The 24076-nt window shown below is 43.3% G+C and overlaps 3 protein-coding genes and 1 non-coding gene across 6 annotated transcripts; 2 read left to right on the top strand and 2 right to left on the bottom strand.

The window, feature by feature from the left end:
• Positions 1 to 92: 92 nt before the first annotated feature.
• Positions 93 to 13682, top strand: znf687b (zinc finger protein 687b). Of its 2 annotated transcripts, none has more exons than XM_012918627.4 (10): positions 93 to 210; positions 844 to 3192; positions 4005 to 4270; positions 4375 to 4559; positions 8238 to 8414; positions 8522 to 8684; positions 8999 to 9352; positions 9575 to 9675; positions 11567 to 11654; positions 11735 to 13682. In XM_012918627.4, exons 2-10 carry the CDS (start codon positions 858 to 860, stop codon positions 12335 to 12337), a joined length of 4272 nt encoding a protein of 1423 aa, XP_012774081.1. In that variant the 5' UTR covers positions 93 to 210; positions 844 to 857; the 3' UTR covers positions 12338 to 13682. The 2 variants fall into 2 exon arrangements, with proteins under 2 accessions (XP_012774081.1, XP_004549153.1); XM_004549096.5 differs by having other exon boundaries at positions 3972 to 4270.
• LOC111501621 (small nucleolar RNA SNORA13) lies at positions 8729 to 8863 on the top strand. The gene has a single exon (XR_002721589.1). It is a non-coding gene; the product is annotated as a small nucleolar RNA SNORA13 (small nucleolar RNA).
• aqp10b (aquaporin 10b) lies at positions 13421 to 18760 on the bottom strand. The gene is given in 7 exon segments (XM_004549094.2): positions 13421 to 15322; positions 15417 to 15634; positions 16741 to 16859; positions 17074 to 17211; positions 17744 to 17870; positions 18523 to 18691; positions 18693 to 18760. Coding segments are annotated over 7 exon segments (1014 nt in total). The 5' UTR covers positions 18734 to 18760; the 3' UTR covers positions 13421 to 15120.
• A 2175-nt stretch (positions 18761 to 20935) lies between these two features.
• hax1 (HCLS1 associated protein X-1) lies at positions 20936 to 23197 on the bottom strand. 2 transcript variants are annotated; one of them, XM_076879337.1, is made up of 7 exons: positions 22998 to 23197; positions 22471 to 22721; positions 22013 to 22212; positions 21867 to 21921; positions 21637 to 21770; positions 21407 to 21542; positions 20936 to 21335 (listed from the first exon to the last, which is right to left on the bottom strand). In XM_076879337.1, exons 1-7 carry the CDS (start codon positions 23060 to 23062, stop codon positions 21262 to 21264), a joined length of 915 nt encoding a protein of 304 aa, XP_076735452.1. In that variant the 5' UTR covers positions 23063 to 23197; the 3' UTR covers positions 20936 to 21261. The 2 variants fall into 2 exon arrangements, with proteins under 2 accessions (XP_076735452.1, XP_004549150.3); XM_004549093.4 differs by having other exon boundaries at positions 21422 to 21542; positions 22998 to 23195.
• Positions 23198 to 24076: the final 879 nt, after the last annotated feature.

The following is a 24076-nucleotide window of genomic DNA, read 5'->3' as shown; positions in this document are numbered from 1 at the left end:
TGTTTGTGGTGTGGTGACACTTCTGCAGCCCCATCAGCCTTTAAAAAGCGGTAATTCCCAGCAGAAATAAACATACGTGTCGCTCTCAGCATCCTCCCGTGCATTTTTCCAGCGCTATCACAGGCTGATAGGATGTGCTGAGTCATGTGACGGGAAGCGCAGCATTTTCAGCTGAAAGCAAGCTAGGATAGTCGGGAATCGCACATCCAGGTAAACAAATCAAAAAATACATGAAATATTAAAGGAAAATCCCCATCCCGGCCACCGTTTTCTGTGATTTCGTCGAGCCTGCTGTCACCGGGTGGCCGCTGCTGTCACACCAAACCTCAGCGAAGCGCTCTGTTGCCTTTTAAATGGCGAACGCTAGCTCGTTAGCTAAATGACCCCTCTCTCTATCTGTCTCTCTCTGTCTTGGCTGGAGCTCAGCGGCCAGCTAGCCAGCCTCAAGTGTAGTAGCTCAAAAATAACCGTGGTCGCTGCTACAAAAACGCTCTGTCGGTGGTACCGCCTCTTAAATGGTCACTATTGCAGGGCCCTGCATGCGGTAAAAGCACGATGGAGTGACGAGTGTTTCCCATTCATAGTGGAATATTTTTGAACCTGCCACCGGAGAGAGCGGTTTGGGGAGCAGAAGCGCCGCCGCTAGCGTGCTAGCTGGCTAATGCAGCATCCGAGCTAGCTAGCGAGTGGAGCCTGTTTGTGTATCACAGGGAGGTGCATGTCTGTTGTTTCAGGTTATCATGGAAATATAAACACAATATAACTGTCATTTTATAGTAGAGTTTTTGCATGTAGGGTTATGTAGTAGGATGTAGAGTCATGCTTTGTGTCTTGTTTTTACAGGAGGTAATCCCGGTATGGGGGACATGAAGACCCCAGATTTTGATGACCTGTTGGCAGCGTTTGACATTCCTGACATAGATGCCAAAGAGGCCATCCAGTCTGCCCCAGATGAGGCAGAGGGACCGCACGGAGCTGCAGGTGCACCTCTGGGGAAGCCAGAAAGCGTTGGGTCATCCATGAGAGCGCCAAGCCCCTCGGACCCCCAGGCAGACACCTCAATCGTGAGTGTGATTGTGAAGAATAAAGTGCGTATCGAGACGGTGGATGGAGGGGAGGTAGATGCAGACCAGGACACCATTGATGTGATCACAGGGGTGGATGTGGGCCCTAGACTTGGCGCGTGCGCTCCTGGATTGGCTGAATCTGAAGCTCTCAACCACAATGGTTTCGGGACTTCTGGCGTCTCCACGCCACTTCCACTTAGCCAGGCTCAGCCTAATGGTGCACCATGGTTGGTAAATACACCCAAAGTGTCTTCAGAATCAGCAGGAGCTAGTACGGCCAAGTCTCACAAGCAGGGTGGTAACATTTTCAACAGACTTAAACCACTTGTGGCACAGGGGTCTGGAGATCCTGTGGGTCGAGCCCGAAAGATGCAGCTGCTACAGCAGCAGCACCAGCAGCAGCAGCAGGATACGGGCCAAGAGAGAGCAGACGGCGTGAAAGCTTCATTACCTTCATCTTCGTCTCTGTCAGCTGGGTCCCCTCCTCTGGGTGCTGGTGGGCCCGTGGGACTAGCCTCGCCTTTCTTTCCACCTTCCAAGCCCCTGCTTTCAACTCCACCTTCTGCACCCTCATCACACCCTCTACGCTCATCGCAGCCTTTTAACGGAGCTCCCAAGGGTGGTCCTGCTGAATTTCAACACCAGCAGGTGGAGGAGGAAGATTCTGACCCAGATTTGGGAAGCCCCCTGGTAATCCAGGAGAGCCCGGACTCTCCGACTTGCACTCAGCTGAGCCGACGTTATAAGTCTGACTCAGTCTCGGCACAGCCCTCATCCTCTACTGCATCTCAGCCCAAACCTGGGGACACTCCTTCGGGGGCATCTTTGACTTCATCAGCTCCCCCGTTAGGCTCAACAGAGAGTCCCCAGGTGGAGGACAGGCATCCAGAACACGTGATCGAAGAGAGAGACTCACCAGAGAGTCCTGAACCTGAGATGCCAAAATCAACGGCTCAAGTCACAACTAAAAGGTGCTCCAGCCCTGCAGTGGCCTCCACCCCACCTCCTTCTGAACTGCGGGAACCTAAAGAGGAGGAGGAAGAGATGGAGGTGGGAAACGGCATAGACAGGGTTGTTGATGGTAAAGCTGACAAGGGAGAAAACACGAAAACGGGTGAGGAAAATATGGAGGTGGACGATGGTAAAACTAAACCCGTGTCCACTGACGCGGGGGACACAGGTGATGCAACACCTGCTGCTTCTGGAACACCATCCAGACCCCTCAAAGTCAGAATCAAAACTATTAAAACCTCCACAGGTGGAATCACCAGAACCGTGACACGGGTGGCGCCTAAAGGTGGTGCTGCAGGGAAAGGTGTGGACCCTAAAGCTCAAGCTGGGGAACGTAAGGTTTTAGGAAACAAGGCCCAAAAACCTGAGTCTTCCCCTGGTCACATGACAACAACTTCGCAGAAAGTAAGTGCTCTAAATGCTCTGCCTGTCTCTACACTCGCAGCCAGCAGCGTCATGCTAGCTGCCGCCACAAAGGTCCAAAACAAAATGGCTGCGTCTGACAAGGCCAAGGTTTCCGCCACCGCTGTAAGCATCACTAAATCGGCCGCCTTGCCTGTCACCCCCGTTGCAGCCTCCTCCCCGAAGTTCTCAGTTGCTGCGAGTGGGATCAGCGTACGTACGACCACTAACAAAACGGCAAATGGAGGAAGCGGCACCATCATAGGCAGCGGCCTCCAGCCGAACAAACCCGCCTCCATCGTCAACAGCACGGGGGCCGTCATCTCCCGGAGCCAGTCGAGCCTGGTGGAGGCTTTTAACAAAATTCTGAACAGTAAAAACCTTTTGCCAAGCTACAAGCCCGACCTCTCTGCTCTGCCACCACCCGAGTGGGGCCTTCCCCTCCCTGCAACAGGTTACCGCTGCCTGGAGTGCGGAGACGCGTTTGCGCTGGAGCGCAGCCTGGCACGACACTATGACAGACGATCACTCCGCATCGAAGTGACCTGCAACCATTGTGCAAAGAGGCTGGCCTTCTTCAATAAGTGCAGCCTGCTGCTGCATGCCAGAGAGCACAAGGAGCGAGGGCTGGTCATGCAGTGCTCGCACCTGGTCATGAGGCCTGTCACTGTGGAGCAGATGATTGGACAACAAGACATAACGCCAATTGGTGGTAAGCAGAAGTGCAGCCAACACTTACTTTAATCATCAGTTAATCATATTTTATTTATCATTTAGTTGATATCATCTCAAAGAAAATTGTTGGAATTAATGGGGACCAATCAGACTAATCTTCTAGATCTATGAGTCGCTTTTCATGATTAACATTTTGAAACAAACCTTACTTATCTCATGCTGAGCCTGCAGCCAATCAGTTAATCTTCTGTCTAGAAGGAGCTCCCTCTCCGTAAGCCTACTTTCTGCTCATGCTCTCCCTCGTAAACAGGTTTGACAAGCAGGCATGTCACATCCACAGCTGGGTACCTTAAATGACCATATTAGGGATATCTTCTCTCTTTGACATCATACAGAGCCACGAGTAGGGAAAAAAAGCATCTGAAGCAAAGTGTTTAGAGCAGTCTGAACCTTTTGGCTGATAGAGATTATTCGCATATACACTGACCTCAATTATTTGAAGCCTTTTGCCGTGTGTAATCAGCACCACCACTGAAACAGGCATAAAATAATAAAACTCGTAGTAGGTCCACTGGAAGCCCAGAGGTATTTTTCATTTGTTGATTTTTAAAAAATGAATAAACAACAAATATTAAGGAAATAAGAGCTGTTTGTTACCTAACCATGATTCACTCATTAAAATATTAATCTCTTTATTTAAAAAAAATAAAGAAGCAAATGTATTTTGAACTAAAAACTATGTCATTCATGTGTAACTCATCCTCATTGACCGTTTTTCATTTATCTCCTCTTGTTTTTCACCTTTTGGCTGACCAGGCCTGCTCTCCTCTTCGTCCTCCTCTCCTCCAGTCTCCTCTCCTTCCTCCACACCCGGAGGCCCCAACATCTCTGCCAATTCCAGCCCAATGAAGGACACTTCATCTCCAGCAGCAGCAGCTCAGCCTCGATCCGTCCGCCGAGCACCTCAGGGCCCGCAAGCGCTGATGCCTCTGCCGTGCAAGAAGGCTGAAGGGCTGCAGTACAATAACTTCAAATGTCCGGAGTGCCAAACACAATTCTCTGGCAAAGCGGAGCTGGTCACCCACTTCCAGCAGATCAGAGCTGCGCCTAACTCAGTGAGTATTGGGGATGAGTGAACAATATGTTTCGTGCTGCTGGTTATGAAGTTGTGATGATGACTTTGTTTTGTTTCATTTTCCTTTTTTCTCCCCATTTTCAGACATGTACACAGTGCTCGCCTCCCATGATGCTCCCTAACTCGTGTGCCGTGTCTGCCCACCAGAGGATCCATAAACACAGAGCGCCTCATGTCTGTCCCGAGTGCGGTGGAATCGCACGGCAGGCCAGCTTCCAGACCCACCTGGACGAGGCCTGTTTGCACTTTGCCAGACGCATTGGCTACAGGTGTGGACACGCTATCGAACATGGTTAACATATGACATGACCAATTGAGTAACTGGCAGTTCAAAAGGTATTTGAAAATCATGTCCACTTCTTCTGTGGGAGGCATTTGCTAATGGGCAGCTTAAATGTAGCTAAGAATTATTAAAATAAAATAATATAAACTATAAAATCCGTCACGTAATCAGTCCGTCTGATTCAAAGCAGATGTTTGGAGCAGTGACTAGCGGAAAAAGCTTCTGAAGCTACAACAGGAGTCTTAAGAACGTCTTGCAATGAAGTGACAGCACTTTCCAACTTCTCACTCCCTATATTGAAACTTTGCGGATCTGCCAATCCGATCCCAGTGTTAAATTAATAAGATATATTTCTCACTGTGAGGATTTGCAAAAAGAAAAGATTCATACAGTTCTATAATTTATTTTTACTGTCTTTTACCTGGCTTTTTAAGCACAGGCTACAATATTGTTAGGCCTGATGCTTTTATAAGGTGCATTATAGATACATGTTATAGATAGATAACACGATAACAATATGTTGTGTATAATCCAACTATTTTGGATCTAAATGAGCTATTATTGTTGTGAAAGAAAAACAACAGCATGCTTTCATAAGCTTTTATAAGTGCAAAAAGACAAGAAAAAAACAGGCTATTTCAAGCGGTTGCTAGGTGGTTGCCAGATGTTGTAAAGGTGTCATAATATTACACGTATAGTTAAGCTTTTGTTTATATAAATTGGATGGTATTGTTGTAAATTAAAATTATAACCAGAATTTTCTAAGGTGTTACCGAAGCAAAACACTGCAAGTGGGCATTTTAGTGGTTGCTAGGCAACATAATATGTGATATAGATAAGAACCTTCAGGCCGAAATAGACACCTTCATGCCAGTTTTCTTTTTTTTTCAGATTTAAGGGTAAATTGCAGACAGACAGATTAATGAGACAAAAAATGTAAATATTTATATTTTATGTACCGTGTTTTATTGCATGCGTTTCATTACAGCACAACTGTATTGTACTCTTTGCCGTCTTTGCTATCATATATAGCTTCACTCATTTCTCGTCTTGCTCTGCTCTCATTTTCACTCTGCGTGCACACAGAGTGGAGCAGATGATTAAAGGTGAAGCGCAGATATTTTGAATCAGTTTGATTTCAAGCTGTGATGTTACTATAGTGCAATAAAAGCTTTAGAAGGCAATGTGCAAAGCAACACAAAACAGAAAGTTGAAAGTGAAGAAGCTTTTTGGTTATTGTCTTTTAGCTAAGTCGCATACTGCTGCAAACAAAGGAAACGTATTTTGATATATATACACCGCGCACCAAATTATTATGCAAATGATATTTTTCTCTGATTTTCCTAAATAGCCGATTCAAATGTCAGTCAGCATAAGAGTATAATTCAAATGTTACTCAACAAAACTCCCAATGAAAACAGTATGTTTTTCAAAAATATAAAACTTAAAATGCACTGTTCCAAATTATTACGCACACAGTTTCAAAACATTTTATAGGTTGTAGAGAATTGAAAATGGTAATTTGTTGAATTTGCAGCATTAGTCAATTAATTTTACTGAAATCAAAGCTATTTCAATCAAAAACATCTTAACGGGTCAAGTTACATATTAGCATAGGACCCTTTATTTGATAGCAGTTTTACAGTTCTTGCATCCATGGAACTTGTGAGTTTTTGGAAAGTTTCTACTTGAATGTCTTTGCAGGATGTCAGAATAGCCTCTCAGAGCTGCTGTTTGGATGTGAACTGCCTCCCACCCTGATATTTTTTTTGTTTGAGGATGCTCCAAAGGTTCTCAATAGGATTGAGGTCAGGGAGGAATGGGGGCCACACCATGAGTTTCTCTCCTTTTATGGCTATAGCAGCCAATGATGCAGAGGTATTCCTTGTAGCATGAGATGGTGCCTTGTCTTGCATGAAGATGATTTTGTTGCAGAAGGTAGGGCTGCTCGATTATGGCAAAAATGATAATCACGATTATTTTCACTGAAATTGAGATCTCGATTATTTGACGATATTTATATAACAGTAACAATGTATTGAATAATGGCTTTAAAGGTTGTCAAAAAATAATATAAAATAGTGTGCAAATACTGATAACAGTGCAAATGTTTGCAATATAAAAAATAAATGAAAAATGTAAACATCTATGTTTAGTGAACTTCAAAATACTGCATAATCTTTATGCATACAAATAACCAAACATCAAGGCAAGCTGTGTAGCCACACAATGCACAATTGCATCAAACTGACATTGAGGTATGTCAACTAAAGTTGCTGCTCCTTCATTGTTTGATCGTATGTCGCTTCGTGAGCGGTCTTCAAATGATTGAATAAATTTGTAGTGTTGCTCTGTGGTGCAGCTGCGACACCGTAGCAAAGTTTACACACTATGTCTACTTGATCCACGTCTGACTCCGCAAACCCATAATGTTTCCACACCACTGAAGTCGTTTTACCTCTCTTTTCAACCAACAGCATTCTTTCTTCAGCACCCATTATCCTCTCCAAATAACTTCTGCTTAGCTTTCCGAGCTTCCCTCGGGTCCTCTTAATTGTTGTGACGCGTGTTTGAATCGCAGAGAGGTGCGCTCGTTTTACCACACGGAGCAGCGCGAGAGTAAAGCACGAGTAAGGTACTAATAATCGGCTCAGTCATTTTTAATGATCGTTGAAAGCCCAGATCGTAATTTAGATTAAAATTCGATTAATTGAGCAGCCCTGGCAGAAGGCACAGTTCTTCTCTTTCTACCATGGAAGAAAGTGGTCAGTCAGAAATTCAACATACTTTGCAGAGGTCATTTTCACACTTTCAGGGACCCTAAAGAGGCCAAGGAGCTCTCTCCCCGTGATTCTGGCTCAAAACATGACTCCACCATGTCCTTGCTGATGTTGCAGCCTTGTTGGAACATGGTGGCTGTCCAAGAACCATCCACCACTGCATCCATCTGGACCATCCAGGGTTGCACTCATCAGTGAACAGGACTGTTTGAAAATTAGTCTTCTTGTAGTTCTGGTCCCATTGCAGCCGTTTCTGCTTGTGAGCATTGGTTAGGGGTGGCCAAATATAAGGTTTATGCACAACTGCAAGTCTCTGGAGGATCCTACACCTTGATGTTCGCAGGGCTCCAGAGGCACCAGCAGCTTCAATTATCTGCTTGCTGCTTTGTAATGGCCTTTTCGCAGCTGCTCTCCTAATCTGATGTATTTGTCTGGCAGAAACCTTCATCATTGTGCTTTTATCTGCACGGACCCATGTGTGCTCTGACTCACCCACAAATCTCTTAACATTATGGTGATCACGCTTAAGTTTTTGTGAAATATCCAAGGTTTTCATTACGTGTCCAAGGCATTCAACTATTTCACGCTTTTCAGCAACAGAGAGATAATTTTTCCTTCCTATATTGCTTGAAAATGGTGGTCAGCTTAATAATGTGGAACATCCTTCTTGTGTAGTTTTTCCTTTAATTGGGCTCACCTGGCAAACTAATGATCATAGGTGTCCAAGATTGATTTCAATCATCCAAAGAGTCCTGAGACACAATTCCATCCATGGGTTTAATTGAAAAACAACGCATTTAATCTTTATGACACTTAAACATATTTTTTTTTATTTTTTTTTATTTTATCCCTGTTATTGATTATTCTCATTATTCTTAACCAAGGTGCTCGAGCTGCCAGGTCGTGTTCGGAGGGTTAAACTCCATCAAGTCCCACATTCAGACTGCTCACTGCGAGGTCTTCCACAAGTGCCCGAGCTGCCCCATGGCCTTCAAGTCTTCCCCCAGCGCCCAGAGCCACATCAGCACCCAGCACCCAACGCTCACCGGAGGACAGGCCAAGTACGTGTGCTGCTTTTCAACGTTTCCACAGAGAAATATTTTCAGACTGTTTAGGAAAATTCTCTAAGTTGATCCCTAACCATTGAATTCTTCTTCTCCTTTTGCAGAATGATCTACAAATGTGTGATGTGTGATACAGTTTTTACCCAAAAACCTTTGCTGTACATGCATTTTGATACTCATTTAGCTAAGCAAAAAGTGCATGTGTTCAAGTGTCCTGACTGCACCAAGCTCTACGCCCAAAAAGGCTCCATGATGGAGCATATTAAGGTGGGTACATACAGAATGTCACAGCACATGATGTGTTAGTCCTTTGCCTTTATGTGTTGCCCATTCGTTGCTTTCTACAATGAATGCGGCGTCAAATAAGGCAGACAGTAATTCTTGGATCGGCCTTAGCGAGGTACCCCTCCGGTGACCTCGTCCTAAGTTCTATACCAAGTACAAAAGTTTAGCAATAGAGACATTAGAACTTGTTTGTAGTCGAAATAATCGTATTTATTCAAAGAACAGCTTCAAGATGACGATTTTCTCCGTTTGCCTTTCTGTTCTCTTCTCATACAATTTCCTGTCGTCCCGCTCAGACCGCTCACAGAGGCCCGTCCGCCAAACAGGAGTCTCAGACCGATGGCGCTAATCCCACCTCAGCTCCAGCCAACGCATCTGGTCCCTCTGGCCTCAAGTCAAAATCCTCTGGAAAGCCTGATAACTCTGATGGAGAGGACTGGGGTCGGGAGCAGGAGGAGGAGGAAGAAGAGGAAGAAGAGGACGATGACGATGATGCCGATGAGGACTACGAGGCTCCAGGGAGTCACTCCACTACCACAGGAGGCAGCAGTCATCCAAGCGCTCCAACCGAGTGGACCTGCCCTCAGTGTCAGAACACGTTCACGGACAACGAAGACTATCTGAGTCACGTGAAGATGGAGCACGGCAAGGTGTGACAGATAATGTTGATCACAGGAAGGAAAGGAACAGATGTTATTAACACAGAAGTGCACGAAATCTAGTTTCTGTTAGCTTAGCATATTGTGGATAGTGAAGTAGGGAAAGAGCCACTCCTTTTGGTAGGAAGACCAAGTTTCAGTATCCTTTTTTTTTTTTTTTTTTTTTTTTTAAATCTTCTCTCAATGTCTTTATGTGTGATGTTATCTCCAAAGTTTCCCTGTCGTATCTGTGGAGGCACATTCAGCACATCCTCCAGCCTGAGACGTCACGAGCGTGTCATTCATGAGGGCAACAAAAGAGTCTTCCATTGCCAGTGAGTAACTTACACTTTCAGTACAGACACTGTTTATGGGTAGCATATAGACACGAGTAAATCTCAAATATAAACCTACAGCAATTATAATTTGTATGATTAAATGTAATACACACTCACTGGCCACTTTATTAGGTACAGCCGTTCAAGTGCTTGGTAATTTTGCATTTAAAATGCAGACATGGTAAAGATGACCTGAGCATCTTCTACAATCAAGGTATTCAGAAGAGCATCTCTGAACATGCAGCATGTCAAAACTTGAAGCAGACGATCTACAGCAGCAGAAAACCACACCTGTCAGCTAAGAACTGGCAACTGACACTACAGTTCCCACCAAATCCTCACCAAAATTAGACAGTAAAAGATTAGAAAATTGTTGCCTGATTGTCGGCATAAAAGTATTGATCCTACATGCCTTTGGATCGGTGGTTCTGGCTGCTAATGGCATGAGGGTGTGACACACTTGGACCTCTTGGTACCAACTGAGCATCATTTAAACATCACAGCCTACCTGAGTGTTGTTGCTGACCATATCCATCCCTTTATGATCGCATTGTCTTCTGACGGCTGCTTCCAGCAGGATTCATGTGCCATGTCATAAAACTCAAATCGTCTCAAACTGGTTTCTTTTTTTCTCAAAGATATTTTTATTAAATTGAAGCAACAAAGAAAGACAGATACACACAGAATTGTTAAACAACAAGTAGGTTTAACAATGATTGATTGAACTGAAATAATAGAATGCAGATTAATGACACACTCACCTATCTTGTAATTGCTTTTATCAGTTTACTCCCTACCCATACCACTTAGTAGCCCCATCCCTCTGGCCAGGTAGGAAAAAAACCCCAAAAACAAACAAACAAAAAAAACCATCACAAATACAACAGGACAAAGCAGAAGAAAATAAAAAAACACACAAATAACTAAAAAAAAACAAACAGGGGGGAGGATTTACTGAGTAATGCTGGAAGTCGGGTTCACAACCTGAAGGCTGGAAAAGTATTTCAGGAATTGCCCCCACACCTTGTAAAATTTACTGTTGTTCTTACTAATCGCATAACGGTTCTTTTCAAGGTTCAGATAGTACATAAGGTCCCTCAGCCATTGAGCATGATTGGGCAAAGGGGCGCCCGTCCATCTTAGTAGGATCGCACGTCTAGCTACAAGGGAGCGTGCAATGCTGTGACGAGGTCAACCGTGCATCAGCCTGCCAGTGGTGACAAAAAGCGCAACTAATGGATTAAGATTCATGTGGTATCCAAGAAATAGGGACACGGTTTGAAATATATCTCGCCAGAATCCTTCAAGGCTAGGGCACGTCCAGAACATATGGATAAGGGAAGCCTCTGCACTCCCACGCTTATCATAAGAGGGGTCCACATTCGGATACATGCGAGATAGCTTGACTTTGGAGAGATGGAACCTATGCACAACCTTAAATTGTAAAAGACGGTGGCGGGCACATAGGGATGTGGAATTAACTAACTCAAACTGGTTTCTTGAACATGACAATGAGTTCATTGTACACAGATGACCTCCAAGGTCAGTCAATAGTTTTTATCCTGGAGCACTAAATAGAGTAGCTTTGTAAGAATATCCTTATTTTCAATTCATCCGCTGTCTGAAACAACCCAGTTAAAGGTGTGTAATTTAAAGTCTTCTGATTGAAGCCAGTGCTTGTAAGGTGTGACCGTAGATGGAAATCCATACCAAGCTGACATCAACTTGGCAGAAGTTTAAAAAAAGAATGGCACCATTACACTGCTTGTGCAGCAGAGGGCACTGACCACTTGATGCCTTTTTAAAATGTCTTCAGTGTAGATCATGGTCTTTTTTTTCTTTATCTGTTATCAGTCACTAATAGAGCTGCTTTATTATTACTCCTCAGATATTGTACAGAAGGCAAACGTACATTTGGCAGTCGGTTCTTAATGGACAAACACATTCGACTCCATCACAGAAACACAGATGGACAGGTGAGTAAAGGTTCTTGGGGCAGGCTCTGTTCGTGTATCGTCTCCACAGCTGCTTAGCCTCTGCTCTCCCTTTTTCTCAGGGTCCCCCTATGACCAGGAAGCGTGCAGCCACAGGGGGAGAAGGACCGGGGAGCTCCTCGGAGCAAGACGGTGAGGTCGGTCCTCCTGCGGCCAGAGCGGGAGACGAGGACGAAACCAACACAGAGGATGGCGGCGGTCCCGCAAAGAGAACCAGGGCATCCATGGCGTCAACATCAGTGGGACCCAGTGAGGCAGAGGAGGAAGATAACGTTTTCCGCTGTGTCCCCTGCGGGTTCACTACAGAAGACGGGGCCGAGTTTCAGCGCCACATCCCCCAGCATCGGGGCGACACCGCCTCTTTCCAGTGCCTGCAGTGCGGAGTCTGCTTTGCATCGGCCGGCTCTCTCAGCAGACACCGTTTCATCACTCACCGAGTGCGGGACACCCAGAGCGACGCGGAACGCGGGACCCCTCGCGCCCAAGGCTCTCCAGATGGCTCTCCCGCTGCCGGTTCTCCTCAGGCACAGGGCGAGGACGGAGACGGAAACCTGGGCTGCAAGGTGTGCGGCCGGCGATTCGACAAGGCCACGGACCTCAACACCCACTTCAGGACCCACGGCATGGCCTTCCTCACGGCACACAAGACGGACAAGCCCCAGTAGAAGAGGGGGGCGGGGTCGTCTGAAGCTGACGGATAATCTCCCGAGGGGTCACGGCTGAGGAGGGCGATACTGTAGAATATGAATGTTGATGAAACACAGCTGCTCCTGTGCAGTCGTCGTATACTTCTTTTCTTTTCTTTTTTAAGCCACCACAAACAGTTTCCCTCTGTGGCACCTCTTCTGTGCGATTGTATCTGCATGTTTGATCACTTAAAATGAACTCGTCACCTGTGATGGACTCTTGTGTGGCCCATTCCCCCCCAGAGTAAAGCATTTATACTGTATATCAGCCATACTGTGTCCATTTCGAGCACTCACTCTTCACCGACTGTAGCCACCTGCCTGTTTGTTACTGTAGCACATACGTAGATACATAGCACCTCCCACTGTACTCCTCACAGCTGTACTGCAGATATTTTGTACTTCGCATCGTTTTTCATGTCCTCGTTTTTTTGTTTTTTTTTGTTTTTGTTTTTCTGGCAATTAGATCAGTTTTTCCAGCCCGTGGGAGCTGGAAAAACTCATCGTGCCGAGACATCCTGAAGCATGAAGGGGATCGTTTGTGGGCACGGGGAATTTGACACTGAGTTTTATGTTGCTATAATATTTATTTATATGAAACACATTACTGCTGTTGGTGTATGTGAGTCGATTGCATCAAATGTTACGAGACATGGTGTGATTTACCTGCAACAGAGACATGAGATGAGAATCTCTGGAGGCGTTTCATTAGGAGGCGAGGTTACTGGAGGTGGTAACCCGTGTAGTGTGACTAATGTGTGATGTTGTTACTCGTTAAGCTAGAAGAAGAGAGGTAAGGCTTCCTGTCAGTAGTATACGTGTACGAGTTTTGCCATGTAAATACATATAATTACACTAAAAGAAATGGTTCTGGTTTTAGTAACTTGCTATGATAATGTGAATACGTATAGTATTTGTACTTGTACTGTTCCCTTTTTTTCAAAACAATTTGAAGTCCAAAAGAAAACAAGAATCCCCTCTCAGAGTTAGCTATACATTGTAATTACAAAGCAGAGGGAGAACGTGGGGGTCGTGTTGTCTTAATGTGTTTGAAAACAAATGTTTCTTTTTTTTTTTTAAATCAACAGTGCTTGCTGTACTCACATTTCTTTTATATGTTTAAAAAACAGCCTTCACTGTCACTTTATTGGAGGCCTATGAGTGGATTTCTTTGGTTTTCTGTTTGTATCTTTTTATATGTCATATCATATTTATATAGCTCAGTAGTGGAAACTTTCATGTCATTTTCTTTTCCATGGTCGTGGTCTGCTTGCTGAAATGCCATACACTTTTGTGCTGTTTCAAAATAAATGTGTAAAAGAGACGACCGGCTCGTGTCGCGGATTCATCTGCAGAGGTCAGCATCGGGCTCAGTGCGATGCTTTTCTGTTTGCACACTTGGTTGGTTTGAATCCTCTAAAAATTCCCTGAGAAAAGAAAATCTTAGTGTTCAGCTGGTCAGATGAGCTGACATTTGGAAAGATTTGGTGACTGATTATGTAGTTTAGAAGCATACCAGGTAATTTTCACGAGAAACAATCAGCCAAATGTTATATAATAATTAATCGTATCCCTTGCAGCTACAGTCAGTCATAAAAAAGCAAGTTTTCACAAGACTGCAAACCTGGGTCCACCTTTACTACTTCCATAGGAATTGGTGTGGAAGTGCGAGCACCTCTATAAACACAATGCTGATTTCTTCCCAGGAGGGAATGTCTCGGGAAATTCACACTAAGGTCAGACTGTGCAATGCTCACAGAAGCTGCAAAAAACCCTGTAAGCTACATCTCAGACTGTAAAGGCCTCAGTTAGCATATTAAGGTTCAAGATGGCAAAATTAGAAAAAGACTGAAGCTGCATCTGAACAAACCACAGGACTTGTTCCTTTGGACAAAAACACTTTGTCAACTATGAAGCACGGTGGTGGAGGGGTGACGATTTGGTCATATTGCGGTCATTGAGCTGACCATGAACTCCTGATACCAAAGTACAGTCATGTGTGAGTCCAACAGCTAAAGCTTTGCCATGCCCAAAACTCCAGAGCTCAGCGTGAATGAAATACTGTGGTGAGAGCTTTGGAGCTTTTTCGTGCGTCTGTTCATGTGCTGCAGGGAGCGCTCAGAATACTGGAAACACTGGAGAGTTTGTCCAGCATAGATTTGCTACACATGTTCTATTAAAAAGGTTGCATATAGGACTACATATAGATAGACTCGTATATTCCATTGGTCAATATTAGCAAATCATTAAGGCACTAAGTGACTGGACATCATGCTCATTTTGTGATGTTTACTCAGTATTATGCAAACATTTGCCAGTTGGCACTAAATACAAAGGCAAACATGAGGCTAATGGGGATATCATTTTTTTTTTGCAGGAGGTTGGCTTTCACTCATTTGACTTGACAGTAACGCTAAATGAAAAGTGAACCAATAACCTGAGTATCTGGCAAAATGTCAATGTTTGTAAAAACATCTGTAACAATAGATATTAAGATATTTTCTGAATAACTCAAAGGCCGTTTGAACTAAAGCAACTGTCTTATGGCAGTCCGTCTTATTTGTGGAAGAAACTATAACCAGGAAACTAAAGTTTACTTGTAGGTGTTGGTGCAATTATGCCTCAAAATAAGTTGGAGGCAATCCGAAGCTGCCTGTTTGGATCAATCATTTATCTCTACATAGATAATTTCAGTTACTATCACAGCTTAAAAAGCATTTACCACACACAGACTGTTGTTTCTCTTTTACACGATTTAATCATTAAGTTGGCTTTTCACGGTCCGCTTCCACCCCCTCCAGCTCAACCCCCACCTTGTCACTTCTATCCTCCGGACACGAGGCCTGGGATTGGGACTGCTCTGAAGGATGGTGGACTTCAACCATCAGCTCGTAGATCAGTGTTCCCAGAAGCGCTCCAACACAAGGAGCCACTATGGGCACCCACCACCAGCTACTTCCGGCCCTGCAAAAATAGACAGCATGTTTGCTTTAAGACAGTCAACAATGTGAGGAAATAAGATGGGAATTAGCAGAGCATCCGGAGTGAAGCCACTAACTTGAAAACATCCGCCCCCCAACCGGCAATGTAGGTGAACAACCGAGGTCCAAAATCTCTTGCCGGGTTGAGTGCATATCCGCTGTTTGAGCCCATTGAGATGCCAATGACCAGCACTGCTGCTCCCACTAAGACAGGCTGAAGATAATGAGGGATGGAGCTGTTCCTGTGGTCCCCGAGAGCCAGGACGCACAGCAGCAGAGCGGCCGTGCCGATCACCTGGATGCCATGGAAGTAGTTAGAGATATGCAGGAAGGAACAGTATGATTTTATCTGATGGAAAAACAGCGTTTCCTGGCTGGGTCAAGGCAAGTTACTCCATTTATCAATGTGGAGCCAAGTTTCAGGAAATAGCCTGGTATATTTTGGCGATATAACTATCCGGTTGTTCAGTGATGACGCGACGAATCCTACTTCCGGGTCTAAAGTAGTCTGCGTTTAATATGGCTTTTGTGTTGTTAACATGTTTAATGTTATGTATTTTCTTCTATTTGATCTCAAAAAGCTCCTAAAACAGTCAGCGATCACTGTTGACCTCCCTCGGCTTTTATTATCGCTAACCATTTATTTAAGCTCAGTTTTTAAAACCTTAGGATGTAACTACAGCCCAGCCCATGCAGCAGTATATGAATGACTAACCTCGTATTGTGGATGGATTATCTCAGTTGTTCTCCTGGCTGAAGTTTGGTCCTTTTACAGCATCCTGCCATGCGATTACATTTGTTCCTGACCACCGAGAACACTCACGGTAACTTTTATGGAGTGGAAAAAAAGTTAGCTTGTTTATATTATGCTAACATAGCTGTGTCGCTAGCGGTCACGTAACACATCATTATATACCAGCTAGCCCAACTTCAGTAACCCTACAAACGTCACTGCTGTTTAGTTTTCTGTCTTCATTTATGCTGGAAGTGATAGCAGAGCTGTACGTTTTAATTTGTTTCCAAAACCCTGCAGTCAGGACATGCTATATTGTATTTAGATAGAAGCTAGCGAGCTAACTCCCTGCTAACTTCGTTAAATGTCATAAATTCCGTTTTCATGGATGCCTGGATGTTAAACTCAATTGTTACACCTGGTAGAGCAGAACGCTGATCATTTTATTAAAGATGAAAGACTTTAGACAGTTTTTCAACTCTCAGTAATGCCATAGTGATTGTTTGATATATGGACCTGCAGCGGAGTTTAGGCCCAGACACGGCTAGTGACGTCAGACTGAACAACCGGATACAGGTTCACACGACTATTGAGCAGTTATACCATCTTTATCTGTCAGCCTGATAACGATGAATGATCCTTAACTAATAAGAACAACAAGGGCTGACCTGGTCCACGATACCTCCCCACACACTCAGGTAGTCAGCGGGGTAAGTGGAGAATATGCCTGCTGTGGCTGTGGGACCCGTCACCGTCAGATCGCCTCCGCTGTACGCCTGGATGGCGTCTGCAAACATCTCATCGCGCACGCATCATCAAACAGACACAAAACACAGTTTATTGTTCAGAGCCGCGACGTTTCCAGAACACAAATGATGTTACAACATGAGATGACATGAGAGCGAGAGCTTATCAAACGACATGATTTATTTGATTTGAAAAGCCTCAATTGATGATTATCAACTCCCTTGCTGTACCTGGGCTCACTGTTAAACACTCACCGTAGTACTGCAGAGCAACTGTAGCTGCAGCCAGAAAGGCTCCCAACACTTGGAAGAAGATGTAGAAAGGCAGTTTCACCCATGAGTGGCGGCCCAGAACACACAAGCTCAGAGACACAGCGGGGTTTAAATGAGCACCTTAAAAAGAAATCACAGTTATGACATGCAAATCGGTTTATAACTATTATGTAAGGTGTTTTTTTCTGCATTTTTGGTTAGTATAATATTAATGGCAGTTCCAAACAACACATCAAAGAGTTCATTTCCAGGTATTATGATCTAAACTGGGATTCAGACAAAACTGTTGATCAGGGTAAGACTTGTCACCAGGTGTGGAGTCAGTCATGCTCCTTCATGCTGGTAATGAAAAACTATCAAACTGTAGTCATTCATGATCACTAGCAAGAAGTTAAAAGGCTCTGGCCTTGTCAAGTTAAAAACCCCTCAGCACTGCTTATTAAAAGATTTAAGTCAGTGTGTGTATATATTTGAACCTGTGTGGATTAAAGGAAACCAGTAAAGATGTATGCTGTACAATCATTCCACCCTGGAAAAAGAACAGTGCAAAGAAATAATTCCCCAAATTACCATGACATTAATGGCAAAGATTAGTGTATGTAAACTTCTAATCACAGTTCTGCATACCCAGTAACTTCGTTCAGTCCCTTACCCGATACTCCACGAGACACGAAGACCCCAAATGTTACTCCCAGAGCAAAACCCAGATTAATTGAGAGGTACTGGCCCTTTTTGTCTTCAGTTGTGACCACTTGGGCAACAGAGCCACATCCAAACAGCTGCAATTACATGAAATGAAGAGAAGTATTAGCAGTCGAATATATACACGAGTGTACCCAATCAAAACAGTGGATAATGATCCAAACTCTCAAAATCTTCAGAACCTCCCCAAATTCATTTTCTGATTAATCCACAATAGCAGCATTTTATCTTGCTTAGATTCATTCAACATACGTCCAGTTTGAATGTTTTCACCATGCAGTACAGTAGAGACGTCATGTTCTGACACACTTGGTGCAATATCCTTTTTTATTATTTAACTAAAGAGCTGCTTTATGATTTGTGCTGTAAATGTTCACTGCCCCAGATAGTCATTAGAGATAAAACAACAGCACTGCAGTCAAAAGAATATCACCTTTGGAAATCACTAACAAGAGAGTCCAATTTTACCCCCCCTTCCCCTGCAGTCCCTGTCACCCTCTGTCCGTTTCATTCAGGCCAAAGTCCTTAGTTATACACCGTGCAGATTTATGAGGTGCTCTAAACAAACCAGCAGGGCATTTTACAAGAAACTCACTGACTGACACACTTCATGTTGAGTTTACTGGCTGAACTGAGGGAACTTTATTTGTTTTTTTTAGTTCTACTAAGTTCCTACACAGCTAACTATATCTTAAATGTTTGAAAGAAGAAGAAGAAAAGGACACTTACAATCAGGACGTAGACGCCGAGACATTCGGCCATGCACTCCCTGATCAGCTGGTTTCTGATCTGACATTTCTTCAGCAGCCTCTCCATCCCTGAGCTTTCCTCTACACACTCTGGGAGCAGGTGTGTTTTCAGAGCCGGGCAGGTGTCATCGGGTGGATCTGACCCGCAGAACTGCACCGTCTGCCTGGCTGAGCAGAGTTTGCTCTTTCATGCTGGAGGTGGAGGCTACGTCACACACTTTATGGAATTGCTGACGTGATTATGAGTGTGTGTGGACTCAGGACATCTTAATCACAGCATGCGCGATGAAAAACAGTCCGTGCACCAAAAGCTCGATAGTGGCTCAGTGGAGGGTTTCCTCATTTGATTGGCACTGGATCTGATTGTTCCCGTTTGATCGGAAAAGAAATTTAAGATCTTAACTCTGTTATGTTACGTCCACTGCTATATTTCTCAACATGGATCATTAGTATTCCCACAGGATGAAAACCATTACAAAACATAAAAACAATTAAACATGTCAAAAGATGATCAGATTGAAATGCACTTCTATATAAACAGACTGGATTGTGTTCTCACCCCACCCAGCAAAAGGACATTTGTGAGAGGGGCTCTGGTTTTTGTAGTGGTTTCCAGATACGGTTCACAGATCACAGGGGATCTGTGGACAAAGGGCAGCAAAAGGACCTCACATCATTGATAACATGATACAAGATGAAGCTCTGCTTGGTTAAGCCAACATTTAAACTTCATTTTAACCCATTAAAAATGACTACCTCATAAAAGTTGTTGTCACGCAATATATATCCTCTATTTATCCAGGAAAAAGACTCATTGAGGTTAAAATCTCTTTTTCTAACAAATATAACACATAAAATAAAAAGAGTACAACTGATATTTAAGTGAATGCAAACATCCATGCAGTATCAGATCACATAAATTCTGTATCGGCATCACAATAGTTTGATTCTGATATATATGAAGCCAGCTTCCACAGGAAAGATCCCGTTATCCTCGCTCCTCTTAATAACTGAGCACAGCAGCAAGACCTCGCACATCAAAGAGTATCCAGCACCTTTTAATGTTGATTAAACGTAAATTAATATCCTGTAAACATAGAAACTGAAAACCTGACACATTCATTTGCAGAGCAGAAGGAAAAGGTTTATGTGGAATCAGCTGATTAGGATGGACCAATGAGAAAAGGTTTTATAAACCCTCGTAAACACAGTTAAACAGAGGACGACTTGATCGACTTGGAAGAATTTGAATTCATGTCAAAACCCCTTTAGACTCAAAAATGAACATTTGTTTACATATGCATCAATTTTCAATATAAAGTTAGTTGCTTTATGTGTTGTTTTATTCTGTGTGATTAGAAAAAAGACAAACTATTGTTATTTGTTTTGCCTGTCCATTTTTCCTCTTGATTAAAATTTTACAATGTAAAAAAACAAAAGCATCTGTATTTCTATTTTATTCCTTTTAGCCTAAACCATTACCTTTAGTTTATATCCCTCTCTGGCTTTGAACACAGAAGCTCAACTAACTGCTTTTCAAACCCTCTGAGATTTTCACCAGACAGATGAACCAAAAATGACTTTTTCCACTGGCTGCACTGAGGTACAGTATAAGAAAAAAAAAAAAAAATGCTACTCTGCTACAGTCAAGATTAGACATATGGAGCCAGAGATTATTATAATAGGAACCATTTAAAGCAGGAGTGTCAAACAGAAGGCCTGGACGGCTTAGAAAAATGTGGAGGGCATAGATGTAAAAAATGTTTCACTACAACAAAGTAACCGACAAACATTGAAATGTCAAAAAAAGTTTAAATTTAGCACCGTCTGCTACAGAAATGTCTCATTTTGTAACGCGGTAAAAAAAAAAAAAAAAAGACATTCAACTTTTTCTTTGAATTAAGAAAAACTTGTTTTATAATTACAGCACAGTCCGGGCGCTGAGCTACCAGATCTGACTCTGTAATTTTACAAGTTTACTTCTGATAATTTAAGCACAAACAGTTGGACTGACAGATTTCCTTCATTTAAAACAACAGCATTTCTTTATCGTGTTGACAAACTGACACAAACTGTTAAATGTGTAAGCTCCTTTAAATTAAGAGAAAGGGCAACGCCACTGGTCCGTCTCACTCGAGGTTTAAATGAGCTGTACATGACGCGTGATAGAAATTGTGACCCTGTAGAGCCTGAACCACGAAATATTTGCCAGAAAATGAAGCATTTATGGAACTTAGTGTCAAATTTTTAAAAATTATATGAATTTTAAATTGTATCATATTTGATACATCCAGCATTTTTTTAAGTTCTGCTTAAAAGTATATTGTGCAGTTTTGTTTTTTGATCATGTAAAATCTGAAGACTGTTACTAACAAAAATATGAGCCAAACAACTTTGTACATATATTAAGAGTCTTTATTTAATTCTTCACTCACTCACATCCACACAGGCTTGTCTACAGGACAATACAAAAATAAAATATGGAAACGTGAATTGTTCAGCGTCTCATGTGTCTCAGTGTGTCACCATCAATAGCTTTCAGGATCTGCAGCTTCGATCCTGCATGATCAATTTGGACTTCCAGTTTCATCTTAAATGAGCCAGCGAGAATTTATCCAACATATTCGTTTTGGCAAAGAAAGACCGTGAAACTATTTGTCCATACATTGGTACGTAATATAAATATGCCAGCTCACATCTCTAATAACTCCTTCACATTTTATTTAAAGCCTCCAAAGAACCTGGAGAATAATGAGCCATCATCCCGCAAGTCTGAGAAGCGGTGGGGATCACCTGGAAGAAAAGCAAAAATAAATACAGGATTTTTGTGTGTGTGTGTCAGATAAACAATTCAAAGAACACACCGGAGACAGGCTGACCTTGCAGCACGGGTCCATTCGAATGATCTGGTCCCCCAGAAATCCCAGAACCTCCCGAGCGAGTCACCGTGGTCTCCTCGTTGCCTTGGCCGTCTCTTACCGTACGCCTCTCCTCTACACCCTGACACACGCAAACGAAATGCTCATCAAAACGGAGACAAAACTATTAAAAGAATCACTATGAACGTATTATTACAGAATCAAGAAACACTCACCCCATCAGGCTTCACCACCTTAGTGACAGTGACAGACTGAAAGAAAGACCGAGTTCTGGGCTGGTTGGGTGCCTGACCAGCAGGTGGCGTCAGAAGCTGATCCAAGCCATCAGAGGACACAGCCGAGTCCAGATCTTGGGAGGATCAGGATGGGAATAGAAAATAAATTTGACACAATCTAAAAGAGCTTCCACTAAATTATCAAATAAAATGTAAATATCAGCACCCACCTCTGTCACCTTTGTGCTCCTCCTGTGGAGTTTTGTGTCTCCAAATATCATTAAACTTTTAAACACACAATACAAAAATCTCAGTTAATATACAACCGCTTGTGTCGCAACAGAAACAAAGAAGGAGGAGTGAATATCTCCTTTACCCTGGAAAAAGGGGTCCGGCCATGAAATTCAGGTGACTCATAAGAAGGTCTGTGATCACCTCGGGGCTCTCTGGATCGTTGTTGTGTGTCGCTGTCAGGATATTTGAGCATAAAGTCTCTCAGAGGGTTTCCACTGGAGCTTCCTCGTCCTCTCTCTGCTCTGTCCTGAGACGGTGGTGGTGGCATGATGTGGGGAACATCTAAAACACAAAGAGGGCAAAAGAGCAAAAAGGTTAAACACAGAGGAGAGGAACATGTCGAGTTGTGGTAAGAATTTGAGTCTTCATGGGCATGGATGTTATGGTTAACTTTGCGATTTTAATTATTTCTTTTTCCAGGGTGAAAGAATTGTACACCGTACATCTTTACTGACACTTTTTATACTTGTTTGTTTGTTTTGTTACATTTCGTTAAAAACAAGCAACATGAAAACGGGGCTCGTGGGTCTGTTTTCATACCAAAGCGTCCAGACTCTGGATGTCCCTCCCAACGACCCAGCTGGGAGAATATCTCCTCCATCTCCCTGAGGACGTGGCCAAACATCGGGGGGTCCTGAATCCGCATCCCGTCCGGGCCAAAACTGAAGCCAAACCTCCAGGCGCTGTCAAATGGGTCCTGCTGCTCCCCACTGAACCCATCATAGTGGAATCCATCTTCATCATCTTCATCTTCATCGTCGTCATGAGTCATGGCATCGAAGAAAGGGTCCCTGATAGACGAAGTAACACAAATGTACAAACTTTGAAATCTCCCTTTGGTTTAGAAACTGCGTTACAACATGCCACCAGCAAACAGACCTCAAAGTACTCAATCGTATTAACTCCGTGAGCATAAATAGCACCAAAATCTAGCTGAAGGACCCCTGTGGTTTTCCTGGCAGAAAACACTAATCTTGTCCCTGACATAGCTGCACGCAGAGAAAGTGTACTAAGTTCAGCTAGCGTAGCAGAGTGTACAGCTACATACTCCGACGCCATAAACTCACCTCCGGCCACGATAATGGCCTCCGGGTACCCCGAAGAACCCGCGAAATAAATCAAAAACACTCATTTAACTGCAGCTTTGGTGGACACTTAAACCATAACTTGAAATGTGCAAGCAACGGACACCAACTAGAGAAACTCGCCAAGAAGTACTACAGCTGTCAACAGTGTCGTAAAGCGTTCTAGACGATTTATCATGACGCAATCTGTCGTAATGTTACTTTACCGTAAATAATAGATAAAACGGGCACTCGAAATAAAAGCGCACTGTTGAGATTCAGGTAACAGTACGACCAACCACCTTGAACGGTACACCAGAATTAGACCACTACAGTTTGCATGGAGTCAACAAAAATGGACAACAGAAGATTGGATAAAAGTTGCCTTTCTGATAAGTCTCCATTTCAACTGCATATTTGGATGGTAGGGTGAGAATTTGGTATTGACAACAGAAAGCTTGGAACCATTTTATATCAGTGGTTCAGGCTGCTGCTGGTTGGCACACTTTGGTCCCCTTAGTACAATTTAGACAGCCTTCTTGAGTATTGCTGATTCCAACCGGATAACAGGCCAAGTCACACAGCTCATGCACCTTAAACTGGCTTCTTGAACGTGACAATGAGTTTTTAAAATCAGCCTCCACGGTCGCCAGATCTCAATCCGATGGAGCACCTTTGGGATCCAGTGGAACATCATGGAGGTGCAGCATGGATATCTTCTGCAGCTGTGTGATGCTATCATGTCAAAGGGGACCAAAATCTCTGAGGAATGTTTCCAGTGCCATGAAAAAAAATTAAGCAGTTATGAAGACCCCCTTCATAACAGTACAATCTGCTGCTAGCAAGGCGTAACTGGTAAGTGTATATGGGTCATATATATCTCATGAAATCAGAGTATAATACAATTATGCCAAATTGGATCAGAGCTCATTTAGAGAGAACATTTACAGCTTTTAGTATTTTATTTTTTTATTCTGATGCTCCAATACAGAAGCTTTGCATGATTCAGAGTTTAAGAAATCCAATTTCTGCTATGTCTCACTTCATCCAGTGGCGGAAATGATCCTTTTCAAGCCCACTCA

The sequence above is a fragment of the Maylandia zebra genome, linkage group LG22 (genome assembly GCF_041146795.1).
Source record: "Maylandia zebra isolate NMK-2024a linkage group LG22, Mzebra_GT3a, whole genome shotgun sequence".
Classification (NCBI taxonomy): Eukaryota; Metazoa; Chordata; class Actinopteri; order Cichliformes; family Cichlidae; genus Maylandia; species Maylandia zebra.
Note: the sequence above shows the minus strand (reverse complement) of the source record. Positions and strands in the feature narration are given on the sequence as shown.

Coding starts and splice junctions, on each gene's coding strand:
- znf687b (XM_004549096.5), top strand. CDS start 858: ATGGGGGACATGAAGACCCCAGATTTTGATGACCTGTTGGCAGCGTTT. Junction 3,193..3,971: donor AGACATAACGCCAATTGGTG/GTAAGCAGAAGT, acceptor TTGGCTGACCAG/GCCTGCTCTCCTCTTCGTCC. Junction 9,353..9,574: donor TGAAGATGGAGCACGGCAAG/GTGTGACAGATA, acceptor TTATCTCCAAAG/TTTCCCTGTCGTATCTGTGG.
- hax1 (XM_076879337.1), bottom strand. CDS start 23,062: ATGAGTGTTTTTGATTTATTTCGCGGGTTCTTCGGGGTACCCGGAGGC. Junction 22,213..22,470: donor TCCAGAGTCTGGACGCTTTG/GTATGAAAACAG, acceptor TTTGTGTTTTAG/ATGTTCCCCACATCATGCCA. Junction 21,771..21,866: donor GGAGCACAAAGGTGACAGAG/GTGGGTGCTGAT, acceptor GATCCTCCCAAG/ATCTGGACTCGGCTGTGTCC.